Raw genomic sequence first — 20235 nt, forward strand, 5'->3', positions numbered from 1 at the left:
AGTGCTTGATTCGCTGCGATCAGTCACAGGTTTCCTCCCTGACAGGTACAGACCAACACCTGACTGAAGAGGGACGCGCCTGCAATCTGCTCTCTTCATTTTAAAGACGTTTCACTTTGCTGCTCTACTCAGCCATCGTTACGCAAATAGCCTAGAAATAGAAAGAAAGAATAAAAATCATAAATATCAGACAAACTCGCTCAGTGAACTTTTCCAAGATTGTCAAACTGACACAAATTTTAACCCTTGAGTCTCACACAGTCCTTTAAATGTTAATTAATTGTTAAAGCCAAGATTTCATTGATGGAGCTTTTTTGTTGTTGCTATATCAATGTCTAAACTACATTTGTTAATATTATCTATATGCACACTAATGTCTTTTGCTCAGATAAAACATCTGGAACCCTAAAATAACCATAAACTTCACGTTATGTGACTGGGTTGGCCAGATAGGCATCTTTACGTAAAGTTTTTTTTTTCTAACAATAAGATCATAACTAATTGTATGCCCTTAATATAATAATAATAACAACAATAAGATCACTTTTGCTGAAGGCTGCAGCTCCTCTCGCTCTTTGTCTTTAATTCATCTTCAGGACGATAAAGATGAAGAAAATCAACTGAACACAGCTTACATGTGCTGCAGTGGAATAAGTCAAATGGTAGGTATAAGAAAGTCTGAAGGAAGAGAAAACGCGTTTTTCATACCAACTAGTTTTTTTTCCTGTTTGTTTGTGCTGCCTCTGGATTCTGCACTTTATCTCCCCACTTAAAAACCACGCGTACACGAGTCTGTGCTGAGGTGTGAGTGCATATTTCTTTTCTGCGCGTTTATTTGTGCGATATAATTATTATTATTGCATGGGTGAAAACCACGTGCAGCCTGTGTGAAGCGCAGTGAATTGACTCTGAGTTTTGACTTGAGAAACAAACAGGCCCTGCACGCGCGTGATGTCACAGCGGGGCGCCGGGTTCCTCCTGAGTTAAAACGCTGTTAATGTTGTTCTCACAAACCTGTAAAACAAACTCAACACCTCTAATGACGCTCATCCATGGCACCCCGGCCTCTGTCTGCCTTCTCCAGCCATATGGGGCTTTTTTTTGTTTTTTAAAGGGAACATGAAGTATTTCACACGGGAGAAAACCAGACAGATTTTGATTATTCACCTTCTCTGTGTAACAGCAGATCAGTTATAATTAATAAATGGTTTATAACCTACAAATGCATTCAGTTTCAGCGCGTTAAATTGAAGAAAAATGCTGGTGTGGGCAACTTCAGTCCTTATCTGGTCAGTTTGTGATTGAAGTCTTTTACTCCTGGTCTTTTAAAAAGCTCTGACTCGACATCAGTGCCGCTGCAGGACAATGGGACGAGTGTTTTTAAATAAATAAGACCGTCCTGAGACTAAAGGGAATCATAACATCAGCTGGAAACAGAGACAGTCCTCTGTAAAGTGACCAGAGCGCAGAGAAAATGACAAAGTGCCTGGAGGGAGAGGTGGCAGAGGAGAGACAGAGAGGTTACAGAGAGTTTAACAAGGGATTAAAACTCATAGATTGGTATCTATAACGATGATACTGTGAATTAAAATGGCTCGTAATTATACAGGTCCACTCGCCAAGGGGCAGAGTTCATAACACACGCCCTAAATCCGGACTCTCATAGCGCATAAAGCAGGATAATTATAAGGAAATATCCAAAAGTAATGGTGTGAAGAGGCAACAAGAGCTGGAACAGCTTCACATTAACCTCGAAACAAGATTTTCTTTGGGTTTTCATAGGAACTGTCAAGTGGGAAGTTTTTTCTATAAGCGAGAGACAACATCTTGAATCTTACCTGCATCAATCCGCTGCTGACACCTACAGAGAGAAGGAGAGAGGATCTTACTGTAGGTGACCTGTTTGCCATTATTAGGCTGTACATAAACCAAAACGGAGAATAGGTTGACAGTTAAATGAAACAACTGACAGTTTAATGACGCAAATTATGAGGTTATTTGTCCTGTGTATTATTATTATTTTATGTTTATGGCTATAAAAGCCTACTGCTGAGAAATGTGCAGAAATCTAGTTACAAAGGAGCTGAATAACCAAGAAGTTGCAACTCTTTTTTTTTTTTTAAATGTGGAAAATAACACAAAAAGTAGAAAAACTGCCAGTTCCATATATCATTTGCATGCGGGTATAATACTAAATAAACTGAATTTTGACAAGAGATGCAAAAACTAAAACCCCCAAACTAAAGAGATTGATCAAACACACTTCCTAACGCCACACACTGCAGCGTTTATTCCACGAAATGGAGGCTGCTGCATAAACACACGGTGAATTCAGTAATGAAGTTATGATTGTAGACAAATACAGCAAAATGTCAGGCTATACTCACCCTTTGGCGTCTTGAACACACTTCTTCAAGCCTTGGCCCACTTTCAGTTTTAATGCCAAAATCTGCAGACTCATTATTTTCCTTCTTCTTTGTGCAGCAGATTTTAATTGTCTATGAACTGCAGCTTCATTTAAATCGAGCAAAAAAAGTGGGGAAATGTTTTTTATTTTAGTTTAGGTGTAGATTTCGAATTTACTTCTGAGCAATGTTATAAATACAGTATGCATGCTTAAGTGATTTTTTTCCTATCGGGTGTGTCTTGTTGGTGGCTGTTTCTCCGGATTTACTTCCCCACAGCAAAGTTTGTGTCCCCGCAAAAAAAAAAAAAAAAGAGCAGCCTAACCTGCGGCAACAGAGATGAGGGTAAGAGGTCAGAGCAAACACTTCCGACCGCAGTGATAAGGGGGAAACACGCACAACTACTTCGCTGCTTATCGCCTGTAGTTTTAGGACACACAACACAAACTAATATGGGATCGATTCGGGTTTATTTAAGTCCAGTATAAGGCTAATGGGGTTTGTTCATTACAATCGGCACAGACTATTTCTGCATCTCATGGGATATTACATCTAAAAACCTCATTTAACTCTCAAAATAAAACACCAGAGGGAATAAATGTATGGAATATATGGAAATACAGCCTATATATATTGGGGATACTGGAGGAATAAAAAAATCAAAACATTGTGACTCCAAACCAAACTCAAAAGGAACTTTACACATTTTTTTTTTGCCGTAAAAAAAAAAGAAAGAAAGTTCATCAACAGCTGAGTCCGTCCCCCTCCATCTTTCATCCCTCACTTCCAGCAGAGCGGAGGTGTGACTGTCTGTCTGACTCGCAGTGCGCGCGCTCGCTCCCGCAACCTATATGCATCAGTCATTCACTCTGCGCGCGCTCCGGCTAAAAGATGAATGCATCCCGGGGAAAAAGCGCCTGCACTTAATGACAACTTTTTATAAATGTGGCCAAGCGGGAGCTGCACGCACGCACGCAGGCACGTCTCTTTGTGGTCAGCGAGCGAGTCGAGGTGATGCAGGTAATTAGGTCATAATAGCTGTGGAAACACCTCGGTATTGATGATCCCATTAGACTGATGGTTTTCTGCAGCGCACAAGTTGCTGAAACCTGCAGTTTCTACAGCCTGGTCTTGGTTAAGAGGGTTTATTGCACTGGGGAATATAATTACAATTTTTTGCATAAGTGATGAAAGTCAGATTATTTATGTCCATCCCTCAATTATATTCTCCTTTTTTTTTGTCTTTAGACTTTATTTGTGAGTTCAATAAACCAGTCTCCACCCTGTTAAAGGCGTTTTTAGGACCACAGAGAGTTCTCAGGTGTCCTAGTTGTCACTGGAGGTGTCTTGGACTCAACGTAGTCAAGTTCATAACCTCATATGAGGAGTTTTGTTGAACAGAAAGCTGTATAGGCATCCACATGTATGGTTAACATCATGACCTGTATGTCGGCATATGGCATCCAGTCATGTTTGGGTTCTGGGCCCCCTCTTCCCCGCTGTACGCTAGCTGTCATGATGCATGTGTTGCCAATAGCTTTTCAGCTTTCCCTCCCTCATCCCTTTTCTCTCCAACAAGCCTTTACCATCTGTTTTGGCTCCCCTCCATTCTGTCCTCTCATCTTTTTCTCCTCATCTTCCTGTGTTTTGTGCACTGTCCACCCTCCCTTCAGCTTTGTCTGTCTTAGTCCAGCCCCGTCCATTGTTCCCCCTGTGCCTCCCATTTCCGCTTTGGTGTTGCCCTCTGACCCCACACTCTGTCCTCCCCCCTGTCCCTCCTGCTGATGCCCCCACCCCACCCTGCCCGGGACCCCAAATCTTCTTGTTCTTCTCTTGACTGCTCTCCCTTTAAGTTTTTTTTTTTTTTTTTGGAGGGGTGGGGGGGGGGGGCTAATAACTGTTGCCAGCAAGCTCCACACAAAATCCCAGTGTGATTGCTATTGTGAGGCCTACAATGGCATACAGGCTGTAATGGCCATTAGCAACAGAAGGGCCCGGCCTGTGAGCAGCGTTTAGTTGTGTTTAGCCCGCATGAAATTTGGACTGGTGGTCCGATGTGAACTCTGCTAAGTTCTTCATCTGCTCGGTCTCACTTCCTGTCGGTCTGACGCTCACTCACTCACTAACTCACTTCACTTTGGTTTCATCCTCTCTCTCGTCCGAGTGTAAAAAGAAGTGGAGGAACTGACCAAAATGTGCAGCGATCACCTTAATGATTTACATGAACGACTTCAGCGTGGGTGATACAGGCCACAAACACACACACACACGCACACACATTTGCACGCACCCCCATCGACACACACTAGTAATTGCAGGAGACTTTGAGGATCAGAGTGACTGGTGAACCTTGTCTTCATGCCTGTCAGTCAGAAGAGGTTTCCACGGAGACGGACATCACAAAGTTGGCAATTGGCTGCGATGTTATGAGGGGATGCGGAGCCCTCGAGAGACCTCATGGGAACTCAGGTGCTTCCCCTTGCGAGCAGAGAGAGATGGGCGACAGATTTAATCAAATGAGCAGTCAAAGAGCCTCATTATCCACCGAGCCGTTTGTAGCTGTAACGCAGAAAATGTACAAAAAAAAGGAAAAAAAAACACAACTCAGTTATCAGCTGGAGTGAATGTCAGCGAGCAAACCAAAACACTTAGTGGCATCTTCTGCATCAGTGTCTTGTTTCTAATTAACTTGCTAAAGAGACTCAGAACGGCGGCCAGTTTACACGAGAGCAAGATTTTGTCATGTTAAAGTCTTGGATAAAAGATCGTCGTGTAGGTGTAATTGATTGGATAAAAGGGTCCTTTTAACCAAATAACAAAAACAGACAAACACATTTTCTCACTTACCCCAAAGGACGGACACCTCAGCACAGTTTCAGGGAGCAGTCTTGGTGTGAATTGGACGAACTGGCCCTTAAACATGGAGAACAAAAATAAAAGTTTACTTTTGACCTGTGATGTCAGAGACCACGTTTACATTTGTAACACAATGACTGTAATTGTGTTTTGTACCACAGATAGTAAGTTACATGGTTATTAAACAAGCTAAACTTATAGAATAAACAATGCTGATCCAGGGAAGAGACAAAATAAGTAGCAACGTTGTTATTTTGACTGAGACACAAACTCCACACAATGAGGCGGGTAAAAGAGCTGTTATAGGCCTTGATTTTTTCATACAGATAATTTTACATTCACTTGATATTTATCAGACAGGTGTAACATGAGTGTGACTGACGTCAGTGTGTTCAGTTGTCTGTGTTGTCAGCGGACGATAAAGTGGAAAGAAATGTTCACATGGTAATGCTAACAGGCGTTAAGAGAGACGGAGAGAGTGCCTGCAGATTTACTGCTGTGATGTCCCACTGATGCGTCGTGTTTGACGATTACAGATAGCCCTGGGTAATAGCAACGTAATTAGGCCTTTACTGTCGTGTAATTCTCCGTCAAGCACATTGTCAATATCTTGGTTGATGAGGTTGAAAGTGAGATTGGAATCCAGTGACCCGGGCCAGCCGCCGTAATAACGACACACACACACACACGCACACACACACACACACACATGCGCAGGCACCGGAGTGCTTGTAATGCAGTGTTGCTGCTGTGATATTTGCTTTTGTCCCAGTGTTGATCTAAGCTGACATTATGCTGTATGGCCCTGATCGCTGTTTGTCTGAGTGTTACATTTGTCATCTGTGGGAGGGCAAACGAGGGATCAGGGGGACTGGAGAGCAAAGTGAGAGAGGGAGGGAGAGAGGGAGGGAGGGAGGGATGGCCTGGCAGGTGAAGAAGGGAGGGATAGAGAGTGAATGAGAAAGAGAGAGGGGTGTTGTGGGGGGTGTGGTGGTGGTGGTGGTGGTGGTGGGGGGGATGTGCTCATCTCTTGTGTGTCAGTTGCAGATCTGCTGGTGCGGAAGCAGATCTTTTCCCTCAGTGACTCTATTAATTTACCTCATTTATCTTAACCAACCCCCCCCCTCCTCCCCCCAATAAATACTGGAGACCTCAGTCCATGTGTACGTGTGTGCAACCGTACATCCGTGTGTGTGTGTGTGTGCGAGAGAGAGAGAGAGAGAGTGCGTGTGTGTGTGTATGTATGTGTGTGTGATGGAATAAAAACACAGCAGCTCCCCTTTCTATTCCCAGAGGACAAATCCGTGGCGGAAAAACTCATTTTCCTGCAAATAGTTTGTCAGCCAAGCTAGGAGGAGTGATAAATTATCACAGACGTTAGGTGAAGGAGGGTGACTGGAAGAAGAGGAAAGCCCTCTCTCTCTCTCTCTCTCTCACACACACACACACACACACACACACACGCACACTCTCTCCCTCCCTCACACACACAAACACACACTCCTCTTCCTCTCATCCTCATCCTTTCCTAAAAAAAACCCCTCTCCCTCTATCATTTCTACTTACCTCTGATTCCTCTCATCCTGCATCTTAGATTCCAGCTCTGATCACAACAGGATGCGTGCGTTTCACACACATAAGACTCTCACACTCGCACACACACACATACACACGCGCTCGTGCACGCTCACAGCACCTAGTGCGAGTAGGAATTGGGAAAATGTGGTCGCCCCTACAACTCAAGTGTGACTCCCCCGTTCCAAATGATAAATTGATGGCCAGAAAAATGGATTTGTTTTCAACTAGTAACACATCAAAGAAATAATAATTCTGTGTGGGGAAGAGTGGCGGGATGATGAATGGGGTGGACAGCTGGATCACAATGGAGTGAGTGAGTGAGAGAGAGAGGGAGAGAGAGAGAGAGAGAGAGAGAGAGAGAGAGTCGGATGTTGAGAGAACAACTGCAAAATCAACACGAAACAAACAAAACACTGTCAGCTGAAATGCTTTTGTACAGTATGTTTCTGAACGGTCCAACTTGCAGTGGACATGTCTCTCATCTCGACTTGCCAAATCACCCATATGCGATTGTTGGACATCTTATTCTCAAAGCTTGGACAACACTGAGCTGCTTTAACAGGAGTAAAGTACAAGAACATTAAGAGCTGTTGGATGCAGCTGAGCTCAGTTTCTCTGCTCTGTGCAGGTCAGTCAAGTTCCTCCACACCAAACGGAGACATCTGTCTCTTTATGGACGAGGCTTTGTGCACAAAGACATGTTGTCATGTTGACCATGCCAACAAACACGTCACTATGATGGAACAATGTCCCTTCATAAGGCAAAGCTTTCCACAAACAAATACATTTCTAATCTCAAATGACATACGTAAAACCACTGGATCTCTTTTTGTTATTTAAGCGCAACTGTTTTAAGTTGAAAAGATATACAATATATCTTTTCAGTTGTAATTCATCTTATATTAAGAGAATAACTTAAGCTAATTGAAATGTAATCAAAATCATAAAATGGTGCAATATGCAAATCACAGAAGCTGCAGTTATTTTGATGAAGGTAAAATATGTCACAACACTGCACCAGAAGCTCCAACCTACAGATGAATATGCTTTTTACCCAACAAAGAAAAACACATAATAATTTTTTTATGTATTATCTCTAAAGACAAAATGTGAAAACAACCAAACTAAAATTGCATCACATCACATTTTCTATCAAAAATAATGGCAATGACTTGTTTTGCATATCATGCAGACCCGAGGATAACAAAGTATCAGTAAGAGTCGCGTGTTAAACAGTGGATAAGACACAGTCCATTCTTTGATGCTAAATTCTCACTTGAAATTTTGCCATTTCACTTTTAATTACAGTCGTCCAAGTTTGTTGAGGGTAACTGAGTAAATATTTGGCACACTGAGGTCTTTGTGTTTTGATAGCACTGTGATGACACTAGGTTGTTACACGTGGTAATGCACCACAGCCCAGTTACACATTTACTTACTGTTATTTGAATGCCAGCGATGGGCAACACAAATTAAGTTCTGCTGCTCTGCTCTTCTACTAAACTAGGGATGCACCATAACTGTTGGAGCAGATAATTATCAGCTCAATATTGGCTGATAATTATTGGCCAATGAATACCGGCCAAAATACACTGATAAGTCTGATAGTGACATTACTAGAGCCAATTATAATTAGCCAACATTGCCTTGATTTTGCTCATTTTCAGGCAGTTTGCCCCCTATGTTGATTTGAAACTATAATAAATGTTGATTTTTGAAGTCATAACTGTTCTTGTTTTGGTTGTCATTACAGTAGTGATATATTTGGTCGGTTAAATTACCTTGTCAGTGGCAGAGCTATAATGTTAAATTCATCTTTTACCCACTACATCTTAGCCTTTCTTAACCTCAGGTGTGTATATAAACTATTAAAAATGATCGGTTATGAGAAACAGGAAGTTATTGGTTATCCTGCATCCCTACACTGAACTATCCTATAATTTCTCGCTCCAAGAAAAAAACACTTTCTCCTAATTATAATCCATAATTGTTTTGTGAATTTAAAACAAACAGACCATAAAACTACTTCTACCTTCAGGGAATCAAAGCACAGCCTCCGGTGGACAGTGTGTGTCCAGCAGGTGTCTCTGGAGCTGAAGATACTTTATGCAACAAAACAAATGAACTGCTTCACGTATCCTTATCAATACACTTTAGTGAGTTGGCTATAGTTATCAAGGATATAAAAAACGGGTGATTGAAGCAATATTTTGCCAGACAAGTGAAGGAAATGTTGAGGTAAAGTTCAGAATATACAGAAGTTCTTTGCAGCTTCATCAGAATTTAATGCTGTGTTTGTTTGTTTTTTACTTTGAAACTTGAGCTAAAATGACCAAAATATTGCTTCTCACCAAGGAGTATGTGTGAAAATGATCTAGTTTAACTTGCTGCAACATCATTATCGCATGCATTACAGATTAAATTGATTTTTAAGGACCCCTCTATATGATTTGGAGTACTCTATACACTGAAGGGCCACTAAATTATATTGCATTTAATTTGTAGAAAGTTTGCAAAATGAGTATAGGCTTGTGAGTGGTTCAGTTACAAACTAAACGCTGTTATCACTGCGAGAGAAAGTATGAGGAGTATTGCATATAATTTAATCCAATGATGCTCCAAAATTGCTTATAGACACTTGCCTACTTTTCTCACAACAAATTATTCAAATGAGGGCATCCTTCGTAATACAATCCTTACAAGGCTAATATACACTGGAGAAATGTGTTGGACATTAAAAAATAAATGGTGCAACTTGTAAACACAACCCTGACAGGTCATGTCACATATCACAGGATTCATTGAGGATTTCAAATCCGATTTCATGACATGTTTGGTTGGTAATGTTTGCTGAAAAGAAACGGTCCTGATTCTGAATCAAGCATTTCTCAAACAGTAAACAGACATAGATGCTGTGGCCTATTAATTAGCAGAAGAAAAACAACAACTGGTGAAATACAAAATCTCTCACTCGCTGAATTAAGAGATGCGTTTCCCTAGTAACCTAAAAAAAAAAATCATCTTTATCTCTTTGTCTTTCAACACATCCACAGCTGCAATCCTCCCACTCAGCTCTTTCCCCACTCAAGTAGTCTTCTCACTCTGGTAATAACCGTTAAGATAAGCGCTGAAATCACATCATCATAATCATCGTCGTTATCATCATTGTCTCTGGCCCCAACACAGTCGCAATCAGAGCTGGAGCCAGAAATAACACAATTGCATCCATATATTCACACAGTATTCAGGCAGTTATTTGGACTGGCACTGAGCATAGCGGATCATTAAATGTAAGAGGTGTTCTTCCCACTCGTTTGCTCTCTTCCCTCCAGGTTTTCTAAAACTGATCCTGTGCGGTGTCTATACCCCAATGTGTGTGTTTTCAACCCGCTCGTTTTTTCCCCAACCATATCTTACTTTTATTCTTTTTATCGCCACCCGGCCCTCCACCTCCCCGCACTCTCTTCTCTCCCTTCGTAGTGATTGATGGAGTTAGGCAACAGAGCACAGAGCAACGTGTGGCCAACAGTCCAAGACAGCCTGCATCAGAGAAAAAAGAGAGGTTGGTGTGGAGAGGAGGAGGTGGAGAGGGAGAGGGAGGAGGGTGGGGATTAAACGAAGAGAGAGGTAAAAAGAAGGGAAGGAAAGAGGAAGGGAACAGGGAGTTGGGGGAGTGAGGGTGTGTGTGAAAGAGAGAAGGGGAGGGAGGGAGGGAGAGGAGTGTATGAGAGAGAGAGGGGAGCTCAGCTGAAAGCCACAGACTTAATTCTATGCATCATTAAGCAGTCTCACTCAATGCAACATCCCCTATACATCATCCACGCTCAGTAAACACAACGATGACATTACATTAGCAACTGCAAATGAATTTTCTTTTTAGAAGGAAATTGAGAATACTCTCTTTCTCTCCCTCTCTTTTACACTCTCTGGCACTCACAAAGCTCGAGCGCGCGGGGCCATAAAAGGCAGGGAGATATCAACAAAATAAAAACACAAACAATATTTCCCTTTCCCTTGGTGGCGCACACACACACACACACACCCCACTCAGTTTTGTCTGACAGAGCAGTGCAGAGATTTGTGCACAAATACACACACCTCTCTTTGATGCAGACTCCTGAAATGCATTTATAATATGAAACCAACATCATAACCATCAACATTTCATTTATACCGCTGCAGGAAATGTACATTATTATATTTAAAGATAAGATATCTCTAGCAGCTACTTGGAGACATTACTACAGCTGGTTGTGTTTACTGTGATATCACTTAATCTGTTTTCAGTTTGTTTAATTTCATCTAGTCCTGGAGCCGGATACACTCTGCTCATAAGTTAGCCTACTTATAATGTTGATATTTACAAACACATCAATAATTACAAAAGGCTTTATCACACAAACTAGGACTACTTCTACCAAAACATTACTTGTTGTTATTAATTTACATCCAGTAGCTAGCATGTTTGGCTAACTGTAGCATAGCTAATGGAGCCAATTGGAAAGCTAATAGGGCCTACATTCACAGTTCAATATTTCAATAATTTGAAAAATAATAATAAAAATATATGTTAAAGTCTTGTTAAAACTGGCATGCTACATTGTATCGTTAGTTAGCATAGGCTACGTTATTCATAATAAAACTAGTTAGCTTTTAGAAGAAAAGTAGCCTATATGTTTCATTAGCGGCAGAGAGCAACACGGTCGTTGAGTGGACACCATAACGTTACCTCCAGGGGGTCGTTAGGTCCGTCTGTGTCCATCCTCTCTTTTTATAGCCCATTGTTTTTGTCCAAAGGGGTCCACAGATTAAACAAATGACATGGTATTTTCCTAAAACTAATACTAGCTAATTTGTGAATATTGTGATTCATTGTAGCCCGCCAAGCAACTTCCGCCTCCTCACTTGTTACAACGTGGAAATAATTTGGTATCAACTTCCGGGTTTGGTCAAGGGGATTGTCTCTAATTTAAAAAGCGACGGTATTGGAAACCATGAATTAAAATGGACAAGGTATGAGGAGCAACCTTGACAGTAGTAATGCGTCATATGTGAGTGTTTTACAATAGATAGCCTATGAAATTAATGTCTTTGTATTTCTGTAGTAAATTATCTCTCCGAATTAGACGATAAGGCTATGTAGGCTAATCAGAAATGGAGGAGAGAAAAAAAATTAATGATTTTCAAGGACTGTCTACTATTAACACGAGGCCTATGTTTCTGATCTGTTTGTTTTCTTTAGTTATGATAGCCTACAGTTTGTAGGCCTAATAAGACACTGTCTGCTTAGGCTACATAATGGATTTCTGCAACTAATAAAAAAACATTAATAATAGTAGGATGATAATAATTAAAACTTAACCTGCTAAGACACAGTTTAAGTTTGAATAGTAGTTTTAGTAAAATACCAGTCTGAAACTAGATAGTTACTAACAATGTAGGGAGGACTAGAGGCACAAACACAGACATGGATTAATGAATTGTGGTTTATTAAAACACCCACAGATAGTCTTCAGTGCACACACACACACACACACACACACACACACACACACACACACACACACACACACATATTTGCAAGGGAACACGTGAGCAACATAAATTATCAAGCAAGTCAAATGAATAATTATGTTTTTATTGCACAAATTATACCCTTTCCCCTAAACTAGCCAGGCTCTGAGGCCTGGGAAATCTATTAAGGCGATGCTATAGATCATCCCATCCACTGTGGCGTGTGTATAGATCGGGCGGCTCATTTGAGGAATATTGAATCGGTTACAGTAAAGTAAGCTCCTGAATTGAGTCAAATGTAAAAATCCATGCATGTGTGAGGAGCTGTCAGCGTGCGCTGTAATGACGGATGGTGCTGGATCTCTCTTTCAGCGAGAGGTGATAAAAAGTCAAATTATGAGTGCTGGGGAGGGACAAGAGAGTGTGGGGGAGCAGAGACAGAGAAAAGAGAATTGGACCAGATCCGTCAAATGATAAGGGCAATCAGTCAATCTGGGAACGTTTTGCACGGTGGAAAGTGTTATTTCCTCCCAGTGCAGTTTGGAGTCAAGGGTCGGCAGGGGGTCAAGAGTATAACCTCTGACCTCCTGCCAGTGAAGGGTGAGACAACACTCGGTCAGTTATTGATTCATGGTCTTCACAGTTTACCCATGTTATTATCTGCTGGACATGATTGGTTTCCAATTGTAATGATTTTCAGTGAAAGTACTTAAACACAAAAGAGTGACAAGGACTTGATCAGCATAGCAAGCAATGGAGTGGCAGCAGGAGCATGGAAAACAATCATTCAATCACCACAGTGCAGCACATAAACTCAATACAATTACTGTAATAGCACTTACAAAATATTCAATTCTGCCTAATATGTTCCTAATTCAGGTCTGTAAAATAACTAATCCTTCAAAATAAAGGTTGCTTTATGTAGAGATGTCCATGCAAAGTGTTCCAGTTAGAGATCTATGCTGTAATGGCAAATGTAAATGTACATTTGTTCCAAAGCTGTAACAACCATGGTGGGCACATTTTACCGGTGTAAAATGCTGAACTCTGATCAGTATCATATAGTTTGAAACAGGATGCACAAATACTAATACACCTCCTGAAAAAGTCAGTCAAATTCTCTGGTAGCGTTACACTGTATTACCACAGCACCTCTTAGCTCATCCCGACACCACCTCTCACTCTCTGCTTTCTGTCAACATCAAACAGAGCCTCGGACCCCCTACCGGGCCGACCCCCACACTGACCCGCCCCCCCACCTCCTCCTCCTCTCCCCGCTTTGAGACCGACCCGCTCTGAGGTGCGAACTCCTGTCCTCCAGCTGATAGAGCCTCCTGATCATTTTTATAGTCCCCATCCCTCCCTCTTTATGACTCTGCAGTTTGATTATAGCAAAGGGGGCTTGGAGAGGTAAGAGCCCTGGAGAGGAGCACACACACACACACACACACACACACACACACACACACACACACACACACGCATCAAAGGAGCTATGAGAGGAATGTGGACATTTGTTGTTTGTTTTATCATCCAGTACCAGCACTTATCTGCTTAATCATAAAGGATTGGCCTGGGAATGAGGCAGGAGGGACGCTGTGCTGGCCAAACAAACTATCCCCAACACTGTAATAGAGGGAAGTGCCAGCCTCAATGTGCTTACAGCAGCTTACAAGGTACATGGGAGTTTTATGTGAAGAGAGAGCTGAAGAACAGAACAGAGAGAGGCCGATGTTGACTTTAACATTAAGTCCTGGCGAGGGATAGACTGTTCCCGTTACTGTGAAGACACACCTGAGTGAGCACTATTTATGCTTCTTAGTTCAGACTGCACTTTCCCTTTTATACTGGGGCGCATGGGGGTCTCACAGATGATCAGTTATCATATTATCCTCAAAGACATTGTTGATAGATGGTTAACAACATTATGATACAAAATCAATACAAAGTACAATTGTTTCCATTTAACATACATTTGAAATTGGGGCGGCAAATACTTTTCCCCCACTTTTGAGTAATCTGCCAATTATTTTATCAATTAATCCTGTTATTTTCTTACAGCCTGAGGCAATGTCTACAGAGTGCTTGTAAAGTCTGAGAGGAATCAATCAATTTTTAAAGAAACAAATCAGAGAAAAACAGCAGATTCTGATAATGAGAGAGCTGCATTGAAGCAGATAGTTTTCCTTGTATTACAGATCTTCTCTAAAACCCCAGTTTTATGACAGTACAGCCTTTTTTTGTTTTACTGTTTTACATTTGAATCTTTGTGATGTGTTGGTCATTTTGAAGACCTGATGCACTTCATCAGTTTCCCAACTTAAAGCAGTTTGAATGCAGTGGTTCCTATTTCTGGACCATTTCATGTTTGAGACATTTCCTCCTGAGCCATACAGATTTATAGAGGTCTATCTCGCAATACATCACAACCCATAAATGTCTTTTTCTTAAGAAATGGTTGGTGGGCATAATTTCTGCGTATCAGTCACCGCACCTGCATCCAAAACACCGATGCATCCCTCACTGTTGCTGTAGCACTGAAGTGAGTGAAGCGTAGTTACAGTGTGTGAGATACACAACACTTTAATTAAGTCACAGGATCTCTCTCTGCCCTTTTTTTTCCTCCTCTCTCAGCCTCTGTGAGTCAATCAGCCTCTCTGCCCTTCGTTTCCCCTGTGTGGGAGGCCGGTGCTGGCCTGAGTAGCTGGGAAAGTCCCATGATTTATGGCCTTTTGCAGGCCTGACTGCCTTTCACCTCAGTGATGATAGAGCCAGAGGTAACGAGGAGTGGTTGCTCCAACCCTCTCTTCTATTTGGCAAATCCGATTTTATTCATTTGGGATTGAAAGGCACTTCACAGCCTTCTCCATCTGATTCACTTGCTGTTGGTAGATACAATTGGAAAGATTTATCAGACTGCTTCAATGTGTAATTGGTTATATTTTTTACGGGTTGGGTGATTATCACGTGGATTAGATGTTAATGATTAAGCAATCCAGAGGGAGAGAGGAGGCCTTTTATTGTCTGTCTCACATGGTAGACTTTCATTTCTTCATTCATTACTTTTTTTCTCTTTTGATATATGCTCCACGGAGCCTTGTAAAAGCATTTGCATGAGCAAATTGAAAGCAGCTTTAATGGAAAAAAAATGTAGGTCTCCTTTTTTTCCGTTCGTTTAAGAAGATCTGTTGTGGCTTATTATTTGCCTTGTGACTCTTTGCCCTGGTCAAGTGGCCCATACTGCTGTATCAACAATATTCAAATGTACTGTATAGCGGGAAACACACCCCTGCGATGAGACCAAAGCCCAGTCTGACAGCTGAATCATTATGAGGTCCATTTTGAGGCTTTCTGCACTTGTTTCATGAGGATCAAGCAACTCTGACATATTAAAATCAGCCAACCCTACATACAGAGGGATACACACACCAGCAGTGGCAGCAGGGCAGTAACTCAAGGCCAAAGCAGGAGGTTTATTTTTATCATGGGCAAAGGCTCCAAATCATGTTAGTATGAAGGGGGCTATATAAATGCAAATTGTATTGGAGAGCTATTAGTCCTGGAAAAGGTTTGTATGTAAATGCCCTATAGGAGCACTGCGGAGCATTCGGCCAGTTCAGATTAGTGGGGTTTGTGGCAAATGTGCTGCAAAAGACAAAATAGAAAAACAGGCAGAAAATGCAATTGCCTTGTGGTAAATCATGGTGAACAAGGTGAGAAGTTGAGTAATTGAATGGCCAAGGTGTTCCTGTACGCTTTGTTGTGTATGCACGTGAGGTGTGTTTCCCGTGTGCACGTGCAAGTGTTCGTGTGTTATGGTCATTTTGTGTATGATACAGGTTTTCCTCTGCACCTGTGCAGAACAGGGAGTGGCTATAAGCAGCTGACTTTAATTCTTTGAGTTTTTCCCCTTATTGTTTGTTTCTTACAGGAAAGGAATCAAAATCAAGAAAACATTAGTTTTCTAGATAAATGAATGAACAAATGTTGAAGCATCATTGAACAAATTACTGTTGATAAATGTTGGCACTGCGGTTTAGATGGTTTAGAATCAATCCGACAGCAAGTCAGAATTGAGAAAATCAATAGTGGTTGATAGTAAATGAAAAGAAAAAAATCAAATATGGCACTGAATGCCACAACACTGGTGGAAAACAGAGAATTCAATAATTGTCCATTAGGCTGTAGGAGACACTGCTGGTGCAATGTCGCCCTCTAGTGTTCACTAAAGAGACTCACAGGCATCACCAACCAGCCATAAACCCTCCACACAAAACACTGCATGTTTGCTCAGTTATACCAAAGCCACATTATGTAAAAAAGAACACAACAAACAAAAACAGTAAATTGAATAAAACAGCCTTTATACAGTATTTACAATTCAAGATATTAACATTAACGTCGCTCCATTGACAATTCTATTTGATGTCTTAAAATAGTGAAGACAGAATGGTTGAGCTGATTATCATAAGCACCACCTTATCCATGGACATAAAATGACTGGATCAGTCAAATATAAAGTGCAACTGCAATTTTTCACAGATCTTTTGCTTCCTGAATCATTTCTTCCGAAAGTTTATATTTCTGCAAACCCAGGTCATTCCATCCTGGGAAGAAAACAAAACAGACAACAGACAACATGACAAAAAGTAGTAAAAATCTGTGAGGTGTAATTAATGTGAATCTAAAAGTAAGTTCATGAATATGAGTGATATTTTGTTGCTGTTTGAATAGCCTCTTCTACTGCAGGCTGTTCAGACTTTCACTGATAATCTGTGTATGTATTCAGAAGAGGAAGATAATTTGCAAGCACTCAAATCCTTCAAACGATGATTAATACATAAAAATAGCAATAAAAATAGGCATCAAATCAAGACAAAATGATGATACATGATATGCTGACTGGCAGTAGAGGTCATGGCTCGTGATACAAGGTTAAATACTATATGCCTGAGAAACAGCAGTAAAGCCTCTTAAGTCTTTAGAAAGATGATAACATGCTGAACTCTTGACCTGTGACAGAAGTTCTCTGTTCAAACATGTTATGATGTTATGTTATGACAAACTTTAATTTAGTGTACATCCACAGACAGTTAGATGATTACAAAATAAACTAACTTTAATATGGTGTTATATACAATATTTTGGTGAGGTTATCATTTGCTGCTGTTTTTATATTTATAAAATCTGTTGTTTGATACTGCTGCCACTAGTTACCAAATATATAATCATGTGTTTTTAGTGTTAAATGTATTGAGATTACAAACTTATACAAGTTATATGACAAACAGCAAAAACTAAGCCTGACTAATGTACAATAAAAGGGCTTTTGTCACTGTTTGTTATATTCTGCCTTTTGTGGGAAGTAGAGAAGTGTCACTGTGTAGATAAAGTAGACCATACAAATATTCTATGATTTCTCAAACATGATTGCAAATGTGTGTTGTGTGTTTACAGACTGTGTGTACCATACCTGAACTCCCTCAGCAGTGACTGCTGAGCAGGCCTGGACCTGCCACATGCGATCCCGGATAGTGTGCAGATTGAGACTTTCTGCCAGCTCAGAGGCCGGGGAGGCTGTCATCAGGTCCTGCTTGTTGGCAAAGATTAGCAGGGGCACGGCAGCGAGCTTCTCCTCCTCCAGCAACTCAGACAGCTCCTGGAAGCACAGACACACACGTCAGCAACATAATCGTTTGTCTGAGCCAGAAGATGAAATGCACCTAATGACTTTTGGACGTAATTCCATCTTACATCATCAGAAATCATAACAATGACAATAACCTTCTAACCTTTAAAATGTTGGGGCAATACAATCACACTAAAAAATGTTTGCATTTTGTATGTATCTCACCAGACTTGTTTCTTCAAACCTTTTCCTGTCTGAGCTGTCAATCACATAGATCTGCAAGCAATACAGTCAGTGATATTAACAAATAGATATTGATTTTACTTGGCCACTTGCAATTCAAATACATTGAACAGAACCTACAAGCACATCTGTGTTCTCAAAATAGTTCCTCCAGTAGGGGCGGATCTTGCGTTGACCTCCAATGTCCCAAACATTCAACTTGAAGCCAGAAGACTGAACACTCTTTATGTTGAAACCCTGTGCAAAGATAACAGGGATGCTTAGTGCTAAATGTACAGTAATACATGTAGCCACATGGTCTGAACTCTAAAATCATGAAATAAAGACAAATATCTATGTGAGTCAAAGCTACCCGATGTGTAAGAGTGTGTGTATTTTTGTACTTGAGTAGGTGTGATGTGGCTGATATCCTCAGCTGCCATCTGTTTCAGCAGTGTGGTCTTCCCAGCATTGTCCAGACCTAACAACAGTAAGCGCACCTCCTGTTCTGGAGACTGCTTCAGCCTCCGGAGAATGGACAACAGGCCCTGCAAGTGGATCAGAGTCCCAGTTTAGAGGTGATGAGCTTCAACAGCGGGTTTCAGGGGTGACATAACATACAGAGGAGCCTTTTCACAGAGTCATCATCATCTTAGCTGCACCGGGTGAAGGCTAGAATTTAGGCAGCTGGCCGATACCCTGTCTGTCTCAGTCTGCGCCAGTCATCGAGGCCAGCCTGGTGGTAAGTCTTGGCAGAGGAACATATCTGAGTGTGCACAGGTTGTTAAACACTCACTGTACAGCAAGAATCATCTTGAGTGTTAGGATTTAGCTGTTAGCTGCTTGCAGTGACCTACACAGGTAGCGGGCCAAGAGCTGTCATTGTACATTCAAGATTAAGCATGTGCACTGCAGTGAGTGGCTTGTGTCCAGGAGGTGGTAATGAAGGCTTTGGATCAAGCTATTTAGCTTGCAGTGTGTTCTCATAAGATCGCAATGGTGTCACTACAGTCTGTGACCTGTTATATATATAGGCTATAGAGTGTGCCAAAAATGAAATAAACAGATTGATTGTCAATAGGCAAATTAATAAAGAAAGTGGTATTTTCAATTTATTTCAGTGTGCATATTTAAAAACAGCCCCAAAACACACACATGACTCCCTTTCTTTCTCCTGTGATCCACTTTGAAGCTTTTATTTTGAAAAATGCTATATGAATGGGCCCAGAATGAAGTGAATTATTATATTAAAACTATCATAACTTGCCAAACCAGACAATCTGACATTTTAAGTGACAACTCATGCTACTATTATTATCCACGCAACCTGTTTGTTGACATGTTTATCCACAACACAACTTCCTGAAACCTATGTTCTCCATTCACTAGTCTCAACAGTTTCTAGGGGTTATCACATTGAACACAGAAACAGCAGCTTTCTATAGTTTCACAATGTAATCACAAAGTTGCTATTGCTAACTGTTATGACTCACCATGTTTCTCTCAGGTGTTGTTGGTGGTGTGTGGCCCTTGGTCAGGCTGAGTGGATTAACATCTCCTGACCATGTTTCTCTTGGGTGAACAGCTGTCTAGTTCGGTTGCCATGGAAACCGTGACGTCAGAATAAACAACCCGGACACGACACCGGAAGAAACGGATGTCCGCAAATGCATCATGCAAAATCTAAAATTATTTTAATGATTCCCACACTATGTTCCCATAAAGACTTTCTTGGTTCTGTCTGTTCAACCTAGATTATAAAACGCCACAAAATAGGCTAAAAAAAAAAAAATGCGTGTAATAATTTTCCACTGACCAAACTATAGGCTAATGTTCTTTTCAACGGACAAACAAAATCCAAAATGCATAAAATCCTCAATTATGATCAGCTGGAAACAAGACATTTTTCCTTCAAAAAAATCTAAAACGATGATACAAAAAGAAAATTCAAATAATAGCCAATAGATTTTCTGTTGATTGACAGGTCAATTGACCCACAAAGAGTTTTTACAGTTTAACTGGGTTATTTTG

The 20235-nt window shown here is 41.0% G+C and overlaps 1 protein-coding gene and 1 long non-coding RNA gene across 2 annotated transcripts; both read right to left on the reverse strand.

Moving 5' to 3' along the window:
* Positions 1-3060: 3060 nt before the first annotated feature.
* Positions 3061-11744, reverse strand: LOC146977273 (uncharacterized). The gene is made up of 3 exons (XR_015037203.1): positions 11569-11744; positions 5253-5318; positions 3061-4964 (listed from the first exon to the last, which is right to left on the reverse strand). It is a non-coding gene; the product is annotated as an uncharacterized LOC146977273 (long non-coding RNA).
* Positions 11745-16700: 4956 nt separating this feature from the next.
* On the reverse strand, positions 16701-19833 carry LOC146977274 (ADP-ribosylation factor-like protein 3). The gene is made up of 6 exons (XM_085792410.1): positions 19698-19833; positions 18609-18752; positions 18346-18462; positions 18208-18258; positions 17827-18012; positions 16701-16960 (listed from the first exon to the last, which is right to left on the reverse strand). The coding sequence occupies exons 1-6, from the start codon at positions 19698-19700 to the stop codon at positions 16913-16915; spliced, it is 549 nt and encodes a 182-aa protein (XP_085648536.1). The 5' UTR covers positions 19701-19833; the 3' UTR covers positions 16701-16912.
* Between the last annotated feature and the right edge of the window lie 402 nt (positions 19834-20235).

This window comes from Trachurus japonicus, chromosome 12 (genome assembly GCF_045865225.1).
Source record: "Trachurus japonicus isolate A0001 chromosome 12, Traja_1.0".
NCBI classification, from domain to species: domain Eukaryota; kingdom Metazoa; phylum Chordata; class Actinopteri; order Carangiformes; family Carangidae; genus Trachurus; species Trachurus japonicus.

Bases quoted from the DNA above. Each gene is read 5' to 3' on its own strand.
- LOC146977274 (XM_085792410.1), bottom strand. The intron at 18,463-18,608 runs GTACAAAAATAC...ATCTTTGCACAG, and splicing joins GCCACATCACACCTACTCAA to GGTTTCAACATAAAGAGTGT. The intron at 18,013-18,207 runs GTGAGATACATA...CTGTGCTTCCAG, and splicing joins GGTTTGAAGAAACAAGTCTG to GAGCTGTCTGAGTTGCTGGA.